Below are 19,913 nucleotides of genomic sequence, written 5' to 3' on the forward strand. Positions count from 1 at the left end.
GCCACCCCCGTGTCCCCACAGTGCCCACAGTGCCCCCAGTGCCCCAGTGCCACCAGTACCCCCCAGCGCCACCACCATGCCGTTCAGCAACACCCACAGTGCCACTCCCGTGTCCCCCCAGTGCCCCCAGTGCCCCCAGTGCCCCCAGTACCACCAGTGCCAGCACCATGCCGTTCAGCAGCTCCCACAGTGCCACTCCCGTATCCCCCCAGTGCCCCCAGTACCACCAGTGCCCCCCAGTACCACCAGTGCCACTACCATGCCGTTCAGCAGCTCCCACAGTGCCACTCCCGTATCCCCACAGTGCCACCAGTGCCCCAGTGCCACCAGTGCCAGCACCATGCCGTTCAGCAGCACCCACAGTGCCACTCCCGTATCCCCCCAGTGCCCCCAGTGCCACCAGTGCCCCCAGTACCACCAGTGCCAGCACCATGCCGTTCAGCAACACCCCCAGTGCCACCCCCGTGTCCCCACAGTGCTCCCAGTACCACCAGTACCACCAGTGCCAGCACCATGCCGTTCAGCAACACCCACAGTGCCACTCCCGTGTCCCCCCAGTGCCCCCAGTGCCACCAGTGCCCCCAGTACCACCAGTGCCAGCACCATGCCGTTCAGCAACACCCACAGTGCCACTCCCGTGTCCCCCCAGTGCCACCAGTGCCCCCAGTGCCACCAGTGCCAGCACCATGCCGTTCAGCAACACGCACAACAAGTACAAGCAGAAGTTCTCCGCCGAGGAGGAGTTCCGGACCTGTCCAAGCACAACAACCACATGGCCAAGGTGCTGACCCCCGCCCTGTACCAGCGGCTGCGCGACAAAGAGACCCCGAGCGGCTTCACCCTGGACGACGTCATCCAGACCGGAGTGGACAACCCCGGTGGGTGACCGGGGGGGCAGCGGGGTGGCTGGGGGGTCACTGATCCATCTGTGGGTCAGCGGGGTGGCTGGGGGGTCACTGATCCATCTGTGGGGTCAGGGGTTCATCTGTGGGGTCAGTGGGGTGGCTGGGGGGTCACTGATCCATCTGTGGGGTCAGGGGGGTGGCTGGGGGGGTCACTGATCCATCTGTGGGGTCAGGGGGGTGTTTGTGGGGTCAGCGGGGTGGCTGTGGGGTCACTGATCCATCTGTGGGGTCAGGGGTGTATCTGTGGGGTCACTGATCCATGTGTGGGGTCAGGGGTTCATCTGTGGAGTCAGTGGGGTGGATGTGGGGTCACTGATCCATGTGTGGGGTCAGGGGGTGGCTGGGGGGTCATTGATCCATCTGTGGGGTCAGGGGGGTGGCTGGGGGGTCACTGATCCATCTGTGGGGTCACGGGGTGGCTGGGGGTCACTGATCCATCTGTGGGGTCACGGGGGTGGCTGTGGGGTCACGGGGGTGGCTGTGGGGTCACTGATCCATCTGTGGGGTCACGGGGGTGGCTGTGGGGTCACGGGGGTGGCTGTGGGGTCACTGATCCATCTGTGGGGTCAGGGATCTGTCCATGGGGTCACTGATCCATCTGTGGGGTCAGGGGTTCATCCATGGGGTCACTGATCCATGTGTGGGGTCACGGGGGTGGCTGTGGGGTCACTGATCCATCTGTGGGGTCAGGGGGGTGTTTGTGGGGTCAGGAGTCTGCCCGTGGGGTCAGGGGTGGGTCCTGTACTGGTCCCAGCCCCATACCCAGTGCCATACCGGTCCCAGTGCCCCATCCCAGTGCCATACTGGTCCCAGCCCCATACCCAGTCCCATACTGGTCCCAGCCCCATACCCAGTGCCATACTGGTCCCAGTGCCCCATCCCAGTCCCATACTGGTCCCAGCCCCATACCCAGTGCCATACTGGTCCCAGTGCCCCATCCCAGCCCCATACTGGTCCCAGCCCCATACCCAGTGCCATACCGGTCCCAGTGCCCCATCCCAGTGCCATACTGGTCCCAGCCCCATACCCAGTCCCATACCGGTCCCAGCCCCATACCCAGTGCCATACTGGTCCCAGTGCCCCATCCCAGTCCCATACTGGTCCCAGCCCCATACCCAGTGCCATACTGGTCCCAGTGCCCCATACCAGTCCCCATACTGGTCCCAGTGCCATACCCAGTGCCCCATACCCAGCCCCATACTGGTCCCAGTGCCCCATACCCAGTGCCATACTGGTCCGTGCCCCCAGGCCACCCGTTCATCATGACCATGGGTCACTCCCCAGTCCCATACCCAGCCCCATACTGGTCCCAGTTCCCCATACCCAGCCCCATACTGGTCCCAGTGCCATACCCAATGCCATACCGGTCCCAGTGCCCCATACCCAGCCCCATACTGGTCCCAGTGGCCCGTCCCAGTGCCATACTGGTCCATGCACCCAGGCCGCCCGTTTCATCATGACCGTGGGTCACTCCCCAGTCCCATACCCAGTGCCATACCCTGTCCCATACTGGTCCCAGTGCCATACCGCTCCCATACTGGTCCCAGTGCCCCATACCCAGCCCCATACTGGTCCCAGTGGCCCGTCCCATACCGCTCCCATACTGGTCCCAGTGCCCCATACCCAGCCCCATACTGGTCCCAGTGCCCCAATCCCAGCGCCATACCGGTCCCAGTGCCCCATACCCAGCCCCCATACTGGTCCCAGTGCCCCAATCCCAGCGCCATACCGGTCCCAGTGCCCCATACCCAGCCCCATACTGGTCCCAGTGGCCCGTCCCAGTGCCATCTGGTCCGTGCCCCCAGGCCACCCGTTCATCATGACCATGGGTCACTCCCCAGTCCCATACCCAGTGCCATACCCAGTCCCATACTGGTCCCAGTGCCATACCGCTCCCATACTGGTCCCAGTGCCCCATACCCAGCCCCATACTGGTCCCAGTGCCCCAATCCCAGCGCCATACCGGTCCCAGTGCCCCAATCCCAGCCCCATACTGGTCCCAGTGGCCCGTCCCAGTGCCATACTGGTCCGTGCCCCCAGGCCACCCGTTCATCATGACCGTGGGCTGCGTGGCCGGTGACGAGGAGTCCTACGAGGTGTTCAAGGAGCTCTTTGACCCCCGTGATCCAGGACCGCCACGGTGGCTACAAGCCCACGGACAAGCACCGCACCGACCTCAACCACGAGAACCTCAAGGTGCCTGGGGAGGGGTCCCAAAATTTGCGGGGGGGGTCCCAAAAATTTGGGAGGGGGTCCCCGAAATTTGGGGGGGGACTCAGGACGGCGAGGAAGGGGCGACCCCGAGGTGTCCCCGGCAATGGGGGCGGCACCGTGGGAGCCCCAAAGGGGGGGGGAGCCTGAAATTTGGGGAGGGGGGGGTCCCCAGGGGGTTTTGGGGGTCGCAGCACCCCCTGAGCCCCATTTTTGGGGTGCCAGGGTGGGGAGGGCCTGGACCCCAAGTACGAGCTGAGCACGGGGGGGTTTCAGAGGGGTTTTGGGGGGATTTTGGGGGTTTCTGTGGTCCCAGTCCCGGGGGTTTATCCGGAGGGTTTGGGGGTTTTTTTGGGGGGGTTTCGGGGGTCCCAGCTCCCCCTCAGTGCCATTTTTGGGGTGCCAGGGTGGGGAGGACCTGGACCCCAAGTACGAGCGGAGCACGGGGGGGTTTCAGAGGGGTTTTGGGGGGTTTTGAGGGGTCCCAGTCCCGGGGGTTTATCAGGAGGGTTTGGGGTTTTTTGGGGGGGGGGGTTTTGGGGGTCCCAGCACCCCCTCAGCCCCATTTTTGGGGTGCCAGGGTGGGGAGGACCTGGACCCCAAGTACGAGCGGAGCACGGGGGGTGGTCTCAGAGGGGTTTTGGGGGGGTTCCAGACCCTGTGGTTTCTCGGGGCTGTTTGGGATTTTTTGGGGGGGGATTTTTTTGGGGGGTTTTTGGGGGTCCCAGCACCCCCTCAGCCCCATTTTTGGGGGTGTCAGGGTGGGGAGGACCTGGACCCCAAGTACGAGCGGAGCACGGGGGGGTTTCAGAGGGGTTTTGGGGGAGTCCCAGTCCCTGTGGTTTCTCGGGGCTGTTTGGGGTTTTTTTGGGGGGGTTTTGGGGGTCCCAGCACCCCCTCAGTGCCATTTTTGGGGTGCCAGGGTGGGGAGGACCTGGACCCCAAGTACGTGCTGAGCAGCCGCGTCCGCACCGGCCGCAGCATCAAGGGCTACTCGCTGCCCCCCCACTGCAGCCGCGGCGAGCGCCGCGCCATCGAGAAGCTCTCGGTCACCGGTAGGGGCGGGGCCCGGGGGCGGGGCCTGAGGGGGGCGTGGCCTGGCGGGGTGTGGTCCGAGGGGCGTGGTCCGAGGGGCGTGGTCCGAGGGGTGTGGTCCAGTGAGGTGTGGTCTGGTGGGTGTGGCTCGATGGGCGTGGTCCGAGGGGCGTGGTCCGAGGGGCGTGGCTTGGCGGGGTGTGGTCCGAGGGGCGTGGTCCAGTGAGGTGTGGTCCAGTGGGTGTGGTCCGAGGGGCGTGGCTTGGCGGGGTGTGGTCCGAGGGGCGTGGCCTGAGTGGGTGGGGTCTCAGTGGGCGTGGCTGTAAAAGCTGGGTGTGGTCACAAGGGGAGGGGTCAATGGGGTGGGGGCGTGGCCTGGAGGGGCGCGGTTCGTTGGGGGGGGTGGGCGTGGCCTGGGTGAGTTTGGGGGGGGAATTTGGGGGGAATTTGGGTGAATTTGGGGTGAATTTGGGGTGAGTTTCGGGGTGAGTTTGGGCTGAATTTAGGGTCAGTTTGGGCTGAATTTCGGGGTGACTTTGGGGTGAATTTCGGGGTGAATTTGGTGCTGACCACGCCCTGGGGCAGCCCTGAACAGCCTGGACGGGGAGTTCAAGGGCAAGTACTACCCGCTGAAGGCCATGACGGAGCAGGAGCAGCAGCAGCTCATCGATGACCATTTCCTGTTCGACAAACCCGTGTCCCCCCTGCTGCTGGCCTCGGGCATGGCCCGCGACTGGCCCGACGCCCGCGGCATCTGGTGGGCACCGGGGCTACCTGGGGGGCACCTGGGAGGGGAGCTGGGGGCACCCACGTGTCAGGGAACCCACCTGGGAGGGGAGAAAGGGGCACCCAAACCCCCAAATCCCACCTGGGACACACCTGGGAGGGGAGAAAGGGGCACCCAGAGCCCCGAATCCCACCTGGAACCCACCTGGGCCCCACCCAGCAGCACCCATATGTGCGGGACACCCACCCAGGAGGTCACAAATCATCACCCAAACCCCCAAATCCCACCTGGGACCCACCTGGGAGGGGAGAAAGGGGCACCCAGAGCCCCAAAATCCCACCTGGAACCCACCTGGGAGGGGAGAAAGGGGCACCCAAACCCCTGAATCCCACCTGAGAACCCACCTGGGAGGGGAGAAAGGGGCACCCAAACCCCTGAATCCCACCTGGAACCCACCTGGGAGGGGAGAAAGGGGCACCCAGACCCCCAAATCCCACCTGGAACCCACCCTGGGAGGGGAGAAAGGGGCACCCAGACACCCCCAAATCCCACCTGGAACCCACCTGGGAGGGGAGAAAGGGGCACTCAAACCCCTGAATCCCACCTGGGACCCACCTGGGAGGGGAGAAAGGGGCACCCAAACCCCTGAATCCCACCTGGAACCCACCTGGGAGGGGAGAAAGGGGCACCCAGACCCCCAAATCCCACCTGGGACCCACCTGGGAGGGGAGAAAGGGGCACCCAAACCCCTGAATCCCACCTGGAACCCACCTGGGAGGGGAGAAAGGGGCACCCAGACCCCCAAATCCCACCTGGGACCCTCCCGCCAGCCCCGGTTCCTTTTTTGGGGTGGGGTGGGGCTGCACCGCCGAGGCTCTGGGGGTGCTGAGGGGTCTCCCCGGTGTCCCCCCGGGGTCCCCCCGGTGTCCCCCCCCCCAGGCACAACGACAACAAGACGTTCCTGGTGTGGGTGAACGAGGAGGATCATCTCCGCGTCATCTCCATGGAGAAGGGCGGCAACATGAAGGAGGTGTTCCGGCGCTTCTGCGTCGGCCTCAAGAAGGTCGGGGAGGGCTCCTGGGGGTCTTTCTGGGGGGTCCTGGGGGGTCTTTGAGGGGTCCTGGGGGCGTCAGAAGGGTTGGGGTGCACGGAGGGTTTGGAGGTGGCGTCTCTGTGGGGATAGGAGGGAGGTGAGGGAGGTGTTTTGGGCCTCAAGAGGGTTTTGGGGGGGGTCTGAGTGGTTTTGGGGTCTTTGGAGGCTCCTGGGGGTCTTTTTGGGGGTCTCGGAGGGTCCTGGGGGGGTTTTGGGGACGTCAGAAGGATTTGGGGTACACGGAGGGATTTGAGGTGGTGTCTCTGTGGGGATGGGAGGGAGGTGAGGGAGGTGTTTCGGGCCTCAAGAAGGTTTTTGGGGGGGGTTTGGGGGGTCCTGGGGGTCTTTGGAGGGTTCTGGGGGTCTTTGAGGGGTCCTGGGGGCGTCAGAAGGGTTTGGGGTGCACGGAGGGTTTGGAGGTGGCGTCTCTGTGGGGATAGGAGGGAGGTGAGGGAGGTGTTTCGGGCCTCAAGAGGGGTTTGGGGGGGGTTTGGGGGGGGTCCTGGGGGTCTTTGGAGGGTCTTGGGGGGTCTTTGGGGGGTCCTGGGGGTTTTGGAGGGTCCTGGGGTTCTTTGGGGGGTCCTGGGGGGTCTTTGGGGGGATGTGAGGGGTTTTTTAGGAAGATGGGGCTGGGAGGGTGTTGGGAAAAGGGGGAGCTTTGGGACTTCGGGGGACTTGGGGACATTGGGTGGCTTTGGGGTCATTGTGAGAACTTTGGGGACACTGGGTGGCTTTGGGGACACTGGGGTGACTTTGGGGACACTGGGTGACTTTGGAGTCATTGTGAGAGCTTTGGGGTCACTGGGTGCCTTTGGGGTCACTGGGGTGACTTTGGGGTGACTTTGGGGTCACCGTGAGAGCTTTGGGGTCACTAGGTGCCTTTGGGGATACTGGGGTGACTTTGGGGACATTGGGTGACTTTGGGGGTGACTTTGGGGTCACCGTGAGAGCTTTGGGACACTGAGGTGACTTTGGAGTCACTGGGGTGACTTTGGGGTGACTTTGGGGCCACCGTGAGAGCTTTGGGGTCACTGGGGTGCCTTTGGGGTCACCGTGAGAACTTCGGAGATACCACGGACGGTGTCGCTCACCCCGTGGGTGCCCCGCGGGTGCCGCGCCTGTGCCGGGTGTCCCCACCCGTGTCCCCACCCGTGTCCCCACCCGTGTCCCCACCCGTGTCCTCACCCGTGTCCCCACCCGTGTCCCCACCCCGTGTCCCCACCCGTGTCCTCACCCGTGTCCCCACGCGTGTCCCCACCCCGTGTCCTCACCCCGTGTCCCCACCCGTGTCCCCACCCCGTGTCCTCACGCGTGTCCCCACCCGTGTCCTCACCCCGTGTCCTCACCCCGTGTCCCCACCCGTGTCCCCACCCCGTGTCCTCACGCGTGTCCCCACTCGTGTCCTCACCCGTGTCCTCACCCGTGTCCTCACCCGTGTCCCCACCCCGTGTCCTCACGCGTGTACCCACCCGTGTCCTCACCCCGTGTCCTCACCCGTGTCCTCACCCCGTGTCCCCACCCGTGTCCCCACCCGTGTCCTCACCCCGTGTCCCCACCCGTGTCCTCACCCGTGTCCTCACCCGTGTCCCCACCCGTGTCCCCACTCCGTGTCCTCACCCCGTGTCCCCACCCGTGTCCCCACCCGTGTCCTCACCCGTGTCCTCACGCGTGTCCTCACCCCGTGTCCCCACCCCGTGTCCCCACCCGTGTCCCCACCCGTGTCCTCACCCCGTGTCCTCACCCCGTGTCCCCACCCGTGTCCCCACCCGTGTCCTCACCCCGTGTCCTCACCCCGTGTCCCCACCCGTGTCCCCACCCGTGTCCCCACCCCGTGTCCTCACCCGTGTCCCCACCCGTGTCCTCACCCGTGTCCTCACGCGTGTCCTCACCCCGTGTCCCCACCCGTGTCCCCACCCGTGTCCTCACCCGTGTCCCCACTCGTGTCCTCACGCGTGTCCTCACCCCGTGTCCCCACCCGTGTCCCCACCCGTGTCCTCACCCGTGTCCCCACTCGTGTCCTCACCCGTGTCCTCACCCCGTGTCCTCACCCCGTGTCCTCACCCGTGTCCCCACCCCGTGTCCTCACCCGTGTCCCCACCCGTGTCCTCACCCCGTGTCTTCACCCGTGTCCTCACCCCGTGTCCCCACGCGTGTCCCCACCCGTGTCCTCACCCCGTGTCCTCACCCCGTGTCCCCACCCGTGTCCTCACGCGTGTCCCCACCCGTGTCCTCACCCCGTGTCCTCACCCGTGTCCCCACCCGTGTCCCCACCCCGTGTCCTCACGCGTGTCCTCACCCGTATCCTCACCCGTGTCCCCACGCGTGTCCTCACCCCGTGTCCCCACCCGTGTCCTCACCCCGTGTCCTCACCCCGTGTCCCCACGCGTGTCCCCACCCGTGTCCCCACCCGTGTCCTCACCCCGTGTCCCCACCCGTGTCCTCACCCCGTGTCCTCACGCGTGTCCCCACCCGTGTCCTCACCCGTGTCCTCACCCGTGTCCTCACCCCGTGTCCTCACGCGTGTCCCCACCCGTGTCCTCACCCGTGTCCCCACCCCGTGTCCCCACCCGTGTCCTCACCCCGTGTCCTCACGCGTGTCCCCACCCGTGTCCCCACCCGTGTCCCCACCCGTGTCCTCACCCCGTGTCCTCACCCCGTGTCCCCACCCGTGTCCCCACCCCGTGTCCCCACCCGTGTCCCCACCCGTGTCCTCACCCCGTGTCCTCACGCGTGTCCCCACCCGTGTCCCCACCCGTGTCCCCACCCGTGTCCTCACCCCGTGTCCCCACGCGTGTCCCCACCCGTGTCCTCACCCGTGTCCCCACCCGTGTCCTCACCCCGTGTCCTCACCCCGTGTCCCCACCCGTGTCCTCACCCCGTGTCCTCACCCCGTGTCCTCACCCCGTGTCCCCACCCGTGTCCCCACCCGTGTCCTCACCCCGTGTCCTCACCCCGTGTCCCCACCCGTGTCCTCACCCCGTGTCCTCACCCCGTGTCCCCACCCGTGTCCCCACCCGTGTCCCCACGCGTGTCCCCACCCCGTGTCCCCACGCGTGTCCCCACCCGTGTCCTCACCCGTGTCCCCACCCGTGTCCTCACCCCGTGTCCTCACCCCGTGTCCCCACCCGTGTCCTCACCCCGTGTCCTCACCCCGTGTCCTCACCCCGTGTCCCCACCCGTGTCCTCACCCCGTGTCCTCACCCCGTGTCCCCACCCGTGTCCCCACCCGTGTCCCCACGCGTGTCCCCACCCCGTGTCCTCACCCCGTGTCCCCACCCGTGTCCCCACCCGTGTCCCCACGCGTGTCCCCAGATCGAGGAGATCTTCAAGCAGGCCGGGCACCCGTTCATGTGGACGGAGCACCTGGGCTACATCCTCACCTGCCCGTCCAACCTGGGCACGGGGCTGCGCGGGGGCGTCCACGTGCGCCTGCAGCACCTGAGCCAGCACCCCAAATTCGAGGAGATCCTCAAGCGCCTGCGGCTGCAGAAGCGCGGCACAGGTGGGTGGGGAGGGGGCACCCAGAGACCCCCGGTGTGATCGGGGGGGGCACGGAGAGACCCAAAATGATCGGGGGTGGGGGGCACAGAGAGACCCCCGGAATGATCTGGGGGGGCACAGAGAGACCCAAAATGATCGGGGTGGGGAGGGGGGCACAGAGAGACCCCCGGAGTGATCGGGGAGGGGGCACAGAGACACCCAAAATGATCGGGGAGGGGGCACAGAGAGACCCCCGGAGTGATCGGGGTGGGGAGGGGGCACCCAGAGACCCCCGGAATTATCTGGGGGGGCACAGAGAGACCCCCGGAGTGAGCGGGGGGGGCACAGAGAGACCCAAAATGATCGGGGTGGGGAGGGGGCACGGAGACACCCAAAATGATCGGGATGGGCACGGAGAGACCCCCGGAATTATCTGGGGGGCACAGAGAGACCCCCGGAGTGATCGGGGTGGGGGCAGTGACACCCCCAAATCCCCCTGGGAAACTGGTGGTCAGCGGGTCCTGTGGGGTGGACAGTGGCTACTCCAGGGGGGCTGTGGGTGCCCGTGGGTGCCCGTGGGTCACTGCCCCTTTGCCCCCCTGGCCAGGCGGGGTGGACACGGCCGCGGTGGGGCTGTGTGGGGTGGACAGTGGCTACTCCAGGGGGGCTGTGGGTGCCCGTGGGTGCCCGTGGGTCACTGCCCCTTTGCCCCCCTGGCCAGGCGGGGTGGACACGGCCGCGGTGGGGCTGTGTGGGGTGGACAGTGGCTACTCCAGGGGGGCTGTGGGTGCCCGTGGGTGCCCGTGGGTCACTGCCCCTTTGCCCCCCTGGCCAGGCGGGGTGGACACGGCCGCGGTGGGCGCCGTGTTCGACATCTCCAACGCGGACCGCCTGGGCTTCTCGGAGGTGGAGCAGGTGCAGATGGTGGTGGACGGCGTCAAGCTCATGGTGGAGATGGAGAAGAAGCTCGAGCAGAAGCAGCCCATCGACGACATGATCCCGGCCCAGAAATAGGGCGGGGGGCGCACCCCGGGGACCCCCCCCCCGGCCACCCGCGGGGACCGCCCCGAGCCCCCCGGCCCGGCCTCAATAAACGCTGCTGGTCCCCCCCAGTGCCGTGCTGGTCCCGTGGCTGCGACTGGGGGAGGGGGGAACAGGAATTTGGGGGTCCCCAGCAAAGCCGGGGGGGACCCTCGAACCCTCCAGGACCCCCTGGGAACTTTGGGGACCCCCAAAAATCTCCCCTGAGCCCCCCCCTGATCCATCGGGACCCCCCAGAGCCCCCGCCGTGGTCCCGTGGCTGGGACTGGGGGAGGGGGGACCCTCGAACCCTCCAGGACCCCCTGGGAACTTTGGGGACCCCCAAAATCTCCCCTGAGCCTCCCCCCAAATCCCATTTCCCCCCCCAAATCCCATCTTTTCCCCAAATCCCATTGATTTTTCCCCAAATCCCATTTTCTCCAAATCCCATTTTCCCTCCCCAAATCCCATTTTTTTCCCCCAAATCCCATTTTCCCTCCCCAAATCCCATTTTTCCCCCCAAATCCCATCTTCTCCCCCCAAATCCCATTTTTCCCTCAAATCCCATCTTTTCCCCCCCAATCCCATTTTTCCCCAAATCCCATCTTTTTTCTCCCTCCAAATCCCACTTCCCCCCCAACCCCATTTTTTCCTGCAAATCCCATTTTCCCTCCAAATCCCATTTTTTCCCCCAAATCCCATTTTCCCCCCCTAAATCCCATTTTCCCCCCCCCAAATCCCATCTTTTCCCCAAATCCCATTGATTTTTCCCCAAATCCCATTGATTTTTCCCCAAATCCCATCTTTTTTCTCCCTCCAAATCCCATTTCCCCCTCAAATCCCATTTTTTCCTGCAAATCCCATTTTCCCTCCAAATCCCATTTTTTCCCCCAATCCCATTTTTTCCCCAAATCCCATTTTTTTCCCCAAATCCCATTGATTTTTTCCCCAAATCCCATCTTTTTTCCCTCCAAATCCCGTTTTTTTCCCCCCCAAATCCCATCTTTTCTCCCCCAAACCCCCACTTAGGGGGTCCCCAGAGCAGGGAGAGGGGGGGGCTCAGGAATTTGGGGGGGGGGGTCCTGGGATTCGGGGGGGGTTGGGGGTGGTTCCAATCTTCCCTTTATTCCAACAAATCCCTGGAATGCAGAAAATCCCCCCCAAATCATTCCCGAACCCCAAAATCCCCCAAAATCCCCCAAAAGGGGCGCGGGGACCCCCAAAAGTGCTGGGACCCCCCCCCCAAATCCGCCTGGGGGGCGCTGGGTGCCCAATCCGGGGGGGGGGGAGGGGGGGAAAGCCCCAAACTGGGGAGGTTTTGTGTTTTTTTGGGGAGGTTTTGGGATTTTTGGGGGGTTTTTTGGGGGTGTTTTTGGGGTTTTTTGGGGGCGTTTTTGGGGTTTTTTTGAGGGACTTTTGGGGTTTTTGGGGGTGCGGATTCCCACTCGCCCTCCCCCAGATTTGGGGCCATTTTTGGGGTTTTTTGGGGGGTGGGGATTCCACTCGCCCTCCCCCAAATTTGGGGCCGTTTTTGGGGTTTTTGGGAGTCGGGGATTCCCACTCGCCCTCCCCCAAATTTGGGGCCTCTTTTGGGGAGCTTTTGGGGGTTTTGGGGGGCTTTTGAGGTTTTTGGGGGACTTTTGGGGTTTTTTGGGGGGGCTTTTGGGGTTTTTGGGGGTGGGGATTCCCACTCACCCTCCCCCAAATTTGGGGCCTCTTTTTGGGAGCTTTTGGGGGGTTTTGGGGGGCTTTTGAGGTTTTTTGGGGACCTTTTGGGGTTTTTTGGGGACTTTCGGGGTTTTTTGGGGGGGCTTTTGGGGTTTTTTGGGGGTGGGGATTCCTGCTCGCCCTCCCCCAAATTCCCTTTTTTTTTTTTCCTACAAAAATCAATAAAAATCACCGGGGGGAGGGGGCAGAGCACGGATCATTCTGGGGGGGGGGGTCGGGGGGTGTTTTTGGGGGGTCTCAGGCGGGGTAGGGGTCCTTCATGAGGCACTCGCGGTCCTCGTGGCTCGCGGCTCCGGCTCCCGGTGGTCGCGGCTTCCTCCGGCAGCGGCGGAGCCCGAGGCTGAGCCCCGAGGCCAGCGCGGCCCCCCGCGGCCAGCAGCCCCCCCAAAAGCGCCCCTGGGGGCGACAGAAACGGGGACACCCCCGGGGGGGGTCAGGGACACCCAGGGATGGGGTCAGGGACAGCCGGGGGGGGACAGGGACAGCCGGGATGGGGTCAGGGACACCCGGGATGGGGTCAGGGACACCCCAGGATGGGGTCAGGGACACCCCAGGATGGGGTCAGGGACAGCCAGGGGGGGCTGGGGACACCCAGGGATGGGGTCAGGGGGACCCGGGGGGGGGGTGGGGACACCCGGGGGGGGGTCAGGGACACCCGGGGGGGTTGGGGACAGCCGGGATGGGGACAGGGACACCCCCGGGGGGGGGACAGAACCGGGGACACCCCGGGATGGGGACAGGGGACAGCCGGGGGGGGGTCAGGGACAGCCGGGATGGGGGTCAGGCACACCCAGGGGGGGGGGTTGGGGGACAGGGAGACCCCCGGGATGGGGTCAGGAACACCCAGGGGGGGCTGGGGACATCCCTGAGGGGGTCAGGGACAGCCCAGGAGGGGGTCAGGGACAGGGAGACCCCGGGATGGGGTCAAGGACACCCCCGGGATGGGGTCAGGGTCAGGGACACTCCTGGGGGAAACAGGGACACCCCGGGGGGGGGGGACAAGGACACCTCTGGGATGGGGTCAGGGACACCCTGGGGGGGTCAGGGACAGCCCAGGATGGGGTCAGGACTGGGGACACCCCCGGGATGGGGTCAGGGGGACCCAGGGGGGGTTGGGGACAGCCCTGGGGGGGTCAGGGACACCCGGGATGGGGACAGGGACACCCCCGGGGGGGGTCAGGGACAGCCGGGGGGGGCTCAGGGACACCCCAGGATGGGGTCAGGGACAGCCGGGGGGAATCAGGGACACCCCGGGATGGGGGTCAGGACTGGGGACACGCCCGGGATGGGGTCAGGGGGACCCAGGGGGGGTTGGGGACACCCCGGGATGGGGTCAGGGACAGCCGGGGGGGGACAGGGACACCTCTGGGGGAATCAGGGACACCCCGGGATGGGGTCAGGGAGACCCAGGGGGGGTTGGGGGACACCCCGGGGGGGAATCAGGGACACCCCGGGGGTGGGGTCAGGGACACCCGGGGGGGGTTGGGGACAGCCCGGGATGGGGTGGGGGAAAGGGGGAAAAGGGAGAGGACAATGGGGGGGGGCACTGGGGACGCATTTGGGACACTGGGGGACACTGGGGGGGCACTGGGGGGGCACTGGGGGGGCACTGGGAGGGGCTGGGGGCGCTGGGGGCGCTGGGGGGCGCTGGGGGGCACTGGGGGGGCACTGGGAAGGACTGGGAGGATATTTGGGAGCATTTGGGGGGGCACTGGGAGGGACTGGGAGGGACTGGGGGGCGCTGGAATTCACCTTTGGATGAGAAGAATCTCCGGAATTCCGTGCCGGGATCATCTGGGGGGGGAGGGGGGGAAGGAATTTTTGGGAATTAGGGGGGGATTTTTGGGGAATTTTGGGGGTGAGATTTTTTGGGAATTTGGGGGCATTTTTTGGAATTTTGGGGTGGGATTTTGGGAATTTGAGGGGCTTTTTTTTGAATTTTGGGGGTGGATTTTTGGGGGAATTTGGGGGTGGGATTTTTGAGGAAGTTCGGGCAGATTTTTTTTGAATTTTGGTGGCGATTTCTGGGAATTTGGGGGTGGGATTTTTGGGGAATTTTTTGGGCCGGGATTTTTAGGGAATTTTGGGGGGGATTTTGGGGGTGGGATTTTTGGGAATTTGGGGGCATTTTTTGGGGATTTTGGGGGTGGATTTTTTGGGAATTTGGGGGTGGGATTTTTTGGGAATTTGGGGGTGGGATTTTTGGGGGATTTTGGGGGTGGATTTTTGGGAATTTGGGGGTGGGATTTTTGGGGAAGTTCGGGCAGATTTTTTTGGAATTTTGGTGGCGATTTCTGGGAATTTGGCGGTGGGATTTCTTGGGGGAATTTTGGGGGCGATAGTTGGGGAATTTTGGGGGCGATTTTTGGGGAATTTGGGGGTGGGATTTTTTTGGGGGGCCAATTTCGGGGGGGGGTTTTTTGGGGTGCATTGTTGGGAATTGGGGGCAGATTTTTTGGGGGGATTTGAGGAGAAAGAACAAAGATTTTTGGGGCCACATCGGGGTGGATTTTTGGACCATTCCGGGCCGGATTTCTGAGCATTTCAGAGCGGGGCTTTCACAGAATTTTGGACGGGGAAATTTCGGGGGAGGATTTTTTTTTTTTTTTTTTTTTTTTTGGTGGGGGAGCGGATTTTGGGGAGTTTTTGGGGAGGCACCTGGGGGCGGCCGGCAGCGGCGCAGGCACTCCTGCTCGTCGCGGTGGTTGTTGGCGTTTGCCGCGGCAGCCGCCGTAGGTGAATTCCCGGCAGGAGCGCTCGGCCGGGACGTAAAACCAGCGGGGGAAGGCGGCGCGGCACGGGCCCCGGCACCCGGGGGGGCCCGAGCAGCGCTCTGGGGAGGGGCAGGAGGGGGTCGGGGGGGGGTCCCGTGCCCTCCAAACCCCTCCAAAATCCGGAATTTCCCGCTCAATCGGCGCCCGAAAATGTTAAAATTTGCAATTTCCCCGCTAAATCTGCGCCCCGAAATGTTGAAATTCGGAATTTCCCCGCTAAATCTGCGCTCAAAAATGTTGAAATCTGAAATTTCCTGCTAAATCCGCGCCCCGAAAATGTTAAAAATTGAAATTTCCTGCTAAATCTGTGCCCAAAAATGACAAAATTCGGAGGTTTCCCACTAAATCTGCGCCCTGAAATGTTGAAATTTGGAATTTCCTGCTAAATCTGTGCTCAAAAATGTCAGAATTCGAAATTTCCCCGCTAAATCTGCACCCAAAAATGTTTAAAAATTGAAATTTCCTGCTAAATCTGTGCCCAAAAATGACAAAATTTGGAATTTCCCACTATATCTGCGCCCCCGAAATGTTGAAATTTGGAATTTCCTGCTAAATCTGTGCCCAAAAATGTTAAAATTTGAAATTTCCCCATTAATCCTGCGCCCCCGAAATGTTGAAATTTGGAATTTCCCGCTAAATCTGTGCACAAAAATGTTAAAATTTGAAATTTCCTGCTAAATCTGTGCCCAAAAATGTCGGGAATTCGAAATTTCCCGCTAAATCTGCACCCAAAAATGTTAAAATCTGAAATTTCCTGCTAAATCTGTGCCCAAAAATGTTAAAAATTGAAATTTCCTGCTAAATCTGTGCCCAAGAATGACAAAATTTGGAGTTTCCCACTATATCTGCACCCCGAAATGTTGAAATTTGGAATTTCCTGCTAAATCTGTGCCCAAAAATGACAAAATTTGGAGTTTCCCCACTATATCTGTGCCCCGAAATGTTGAAATTTGGAATTTCCTGCTAAATCTGCGCCCAAAAATGTTAAAATCTGAAATTTCCTGCTAAATCCGCGCCCCCAAAAATGTTAAAAATTGAAATTTCCTGCTAAATCTGTGCCCAAAAATGACAAAATTCAGAATTTCCCACTAAATCTGCGCCCCGAAATGTTGAAATTTGGAATTTCCTGCTAAATCTGCGCCCAAAAATGATGAAATCTGAAATTTCCTGCTAAATCTGCGCCCCAAAATGTTGAAATTCGGAATTTCCTGCTAAATCAGCACCCAAAAATGACAAAATTTGGAATTTCCCACTATATCTGCGCCCCGAAATGTTGAAATTTGGAATTTTCCCGCTAAATCTGCGCCCCGAAAATGTTAAAAATTGAAATTTCCTGCTAAATCTGTGCCCAAAAATGACAAAATTTGGAATTTCCCACTATATCTGCGCCCAAAAATGACAAAATTTGGAATTTCCCGCTAAATCTGTGCCCAAAAATGTCGGAATTCGAAATTTCCCGCTAAATCTGCACCCAAAAATGTTAAAATTCAGAATTTCCTGCTAAATCTGTCCCCAAACCCCTCCAAAATCCAAAATTTCCCGCTAAATCTGCGCTCAAAAATGTCAAAATTTGAAATTTCCCGCTAAATCTGTGCCCAAAAATGTTGAAATCTGGAATTTCCCACTAAATCTGTGCCCAAAAAGTCAGAATTTGAAATTTCCTGCTTAATCTGCGCCCCAAAAATGTCAAAATTTGAAATTTCCGCTTAAATCTGCCCCCAAACGGCTCCAAAATTCAGAAATTCCCACTAAATCGGCCCCAGAGCCCCCAAATTCCCGAGGGAAATCCGGAGTTACCTGCAAAGGTGGCGTTGGTGGCGGCGGGGCTGGAGGGAGCTGGGGAAAAAACGGGAAAAAATGGGAAAAAATGAGGAAAAAATGGGGGGGAAATGGGAAAAAATGGGGGGAAATGGGAAAAATGGGGGGAAATGGGGAAAAATGGGGGAAAAATGGGGGAAAAATGGGGAAAAATGGGGGGAAATGGGGGGAAATGGGGGAAAAATGGGGGAAAAATGGGGGAAAAATGGGGGAAAAATGGGGGAAAAATGGAGGGAAAAATGGAGGGAAAATGGGGGGAAATGGGGGGAAAATGGGGAGAACGGGGAAAAACAGGGGGGAAACGGGGGAAAATGGGGAAAAAATGGGAGGAAACGGGGAAAAAATGGGGGGAAACGGGGAAATGACGGGGGAAACCAGGAAAATGGGGAAAAAATGGGGAAAAAATGGGGGAAAAGTGGGGGGGAAATGGGGAAAAATGGGGGAAAAAATGGGAGGAAATGGGGAAAATGGGGGGGAAATGGGGAAAAAATGGAGGAAATGGGGGAAAATGGGGGGAAAATGGGGAAAAAAATGGGAGGAAATGGGGAAAATGGGGAAAAATGGGGAAAAAATGGGGAAAAAACGGGGGGGAAATGGGAAATGATGGGAGAAACCAGGAAAAAATGGAGAAGAAACAGGGGAAAAATGGGGAAAAATAGGGGGAAAAATGGGGGGAAAACGGGGGAAAACTGGAGGATATGGGAAAAATGGGGGAGAATTGGGAAAAATGGGGGAAAAAAACCCGGGAAAAACGCGGGGGAAATAGGGGGAAAACGGGGGGGAAATGGGGGGGAAAACGGGGAAAAAACAGGGGAAAACCGGGGAAACCGGAAAAAACGTGGGGAAAACGGGGGAAAACCCAGGGAAAAGGGCACCGACCGAGGGTCGGCATCCAAAAACCACCACGCGGCCCCCAAACCACCGCCCAAAAAGCCCCAAATGACCCCCGTTTGCGGCCCCTCCCCGCGCCCGCCGCTGCTCCCGGTGCCTCCCCGGTGGCCCGGCCGCCCTCCGGTGGCGGCCCCGCTCTCACCGGGCCCCGGGGCCGGCCCGCAGCTGGCCCGGCACTCCCGCTCGCTGCCGAAGTTGTTCCCGTTGCCGCCGCAGCCGCCGAACACGAAACGCTCGCAGCTCCCGGAGGAGGCGTTGAAAAACCAGCGCGGGATGGAGGCGCGGCAGCGGCCGGTGAGCGCCGGTAACCCGGCAGCGGGCTGCGGAGGGACCCGTTAGAGACCCCAAAAACACCCCAAAAAACCCAAATCCACCCAAATCCCACCCCGGACCCGGGAGCGCCGGTAACCGGCAGCGGGCTGCGGAGGGACCCGTTAGAGACCCCAAAAACACCCCAAAAAACCCAAAATCCACCCAAATCCCACCCCGGACCCGGGAGCGCCGGTAACCGGCAGCGGGCTGGGAAGGGACCCGTTAGAGACCCCAAAAACACTCCAAAAAAACCCAAATCCACCCAAATCCCACCCCGGACCCGGGAGCGCCGGTAACCGGCAGCGGGCTGGGAAGGGACCCGTTAGAGACCCCAAAAACACTCCAAAAAAACCCAAATCCACCCCAAATCCCACCCCGGACCCGGGAGCGCCGGTAACCGGCAGCGGGCTGGGGAGGCACCCGTTAGAGACCCCAAAAACACCCCAAAAACCCAAATCCACCCCAAATCCACCCAAATCCCACCCCGGACCCGGGAGCGCCGGTAACCGGCACCGGGCTGCGGAGGGACCCGTTAGAGACCCCCAAAAACACCCCAAAAAACCCAAATCCACCCCAAATCCACCCAAATCCCACCCCGGACCCGGGAGCGCCGGTAACCGGCACCGGGCTGCGGAGGGACCCGTTAGAGACCCTAAAAACACCCCAAAAAACCCAAATCCACCCCAAATCCCACCCCGGACCCGGGAGCGCCGGTAACTGGCACCGGGCTGGGGAAGGACCGGTTAGAGACCCCAAAAACCACCCCAAAAAACCCAAATCCAGCCTAAATCCACCCAAATCCCACCCCGGACCCGGGGAGCGCCGGTAACCGGCACCGGCTGCGGAGGGACCCGTTAGAGACCCCAAAAACACCCCAAAAAACCCAAATCCACCCCAAATCCACCCAAATCCCACCCCGGACCCGGGAGCGCCGGTAACCGGCACCGGGCTGGGGAAGGACCGGTTAGAGACCCCAAAAACACCCCAAAAAACCCAAATCCACCCCAAATCCACCCCAAATCCCACCCCGGACCCGGGAGCGCCGGTAACCGGCACCGGGCCTGCGGAGGAGCCGTTAGAGACCCTAAAAACACTCCAAAAAAACCCAAATCCACCCCAAATCCACCCAAATCCCACCCTGGGCCGGTGAGCGCCGGTAACCGGCACCGGGCTGCGGAGGCACCCGTTAGAGACCCTAAAAACACCCCAAAAAACCCAAATCCACCCAAATCCCACCCCGGACCCGGGAGCGCCGGTAACTGGCACCGGGCTGGGGAAGGACCGGTTAGAGACCCCAAAAACACCCCAAAAAAACCCAAATCCAGCCTAAATCCACCCAAATCCCACCCCGGACCCGGGAGCGCCGGTAACCGGCACCGGGCTGGGGAAGGACCGGTTAGAGACCCCAAAAACACCCCAAAAAACCCAAATCCACCCCAAATCCCACCCGGACCCGGGAGCGCCGGTAACTGGCACCGGGCTGGGGAAGGACCCGTTAGAGACCCCAAAAACACCCCAAAAAACCCAAATCCACCCAAATCCCACCCCGGACCCGGGAGCGCCGGTAACCGGCAGCGGGCTGGGGAGGCACCCGTTAGAGACCCCAAAAACACCCCAAAAAACCCAAATCCAGCCTAAATCCACCCAAATCCCACCCCGGACCCGGGAGCGCCGGTAACCGGCACCGGGCTGGGGAAGGACCGGTTAGAGACCCCAAAAACACCCCCAAAAAACCCAAATCCACCCCAAATCCCACCCCGGACCCGGGAGCGCCGGTAACTGGCACCGGGCTGGGGAAGGACCCGTTAGAGACCCCAAAAACACCCCAAAAAACCCAAATCCACCCAAATCCCACCCCGGACCCGGGAGCGCCGGTAACCGGCAGCGGGCTGGGGAAGGACCGGTTAGAGACCCCAAAA

At 61.9% G+C, this 19,913-nt stretch overlaps 2 protein-coding genes across 2 annotated transcripts; one reads left to right on the forward strand and one right to left on the reverse strand.

Moving 5' to 3' along the window:
- Positions 1–614: 614 nt before the first annotated feature.
- On the forward strand, positions 615–10,563 carry LOC125321074 (creatine kinase M-type-like). Its single transcript, XM_048293475.1, is given in 9 exon segments — positions 615–741; positions 744–878; positions 2,946–3,022; positions 3,024–3,101; positions 4,039–4,171; positions 4,737–4,908; positions 5,818–5,941; positions 9,284–9,473; positions 10,287–10,563. Coding segments are annotated over 9 exon segments (1,143 nt in total). The 5' UTR covers positions 615–686; the 3' UTR covers positions 10,466–10,563.
- A 1,305-nt stretch (positions 10,564–11,868) lies between these two features.
- On the reverse strand, positions 11,869–18,017 carry LOC125321073 (papilin-like; the record flags this gene model as incomplete). Its single annotated transcript, XM_048293474.1, has 4 exons — positions 11,869–12,595; positions 13,952–13,993; positions 16,771–16,809; positions 17,825–18,017. Coding segments are annotated over 4 exons (474 nt in total), but the record flags the coding sequence as incomplete, so codon positions are not given.
- Positions 18,018–19,913: the final 1,896 nt, after the last annotated feature.

This window comes from Corvus hawaiiensis, unplaced genomic scaffold (genome assembly GCF_020740725.1).
Source record: "Corvus hawaiiensis isolate bCorHaw1 unplaced genomic scaffold, bCorHaw1.pri.cur scaffold_343_ctg1, whole genome shotgun sequence".
Lineage (NCBI taxonomy): Eukaryota > Metazoa > Chordata > Aves > Passeriformes > Corvidae > Corvus > Corvus hawaiiensis.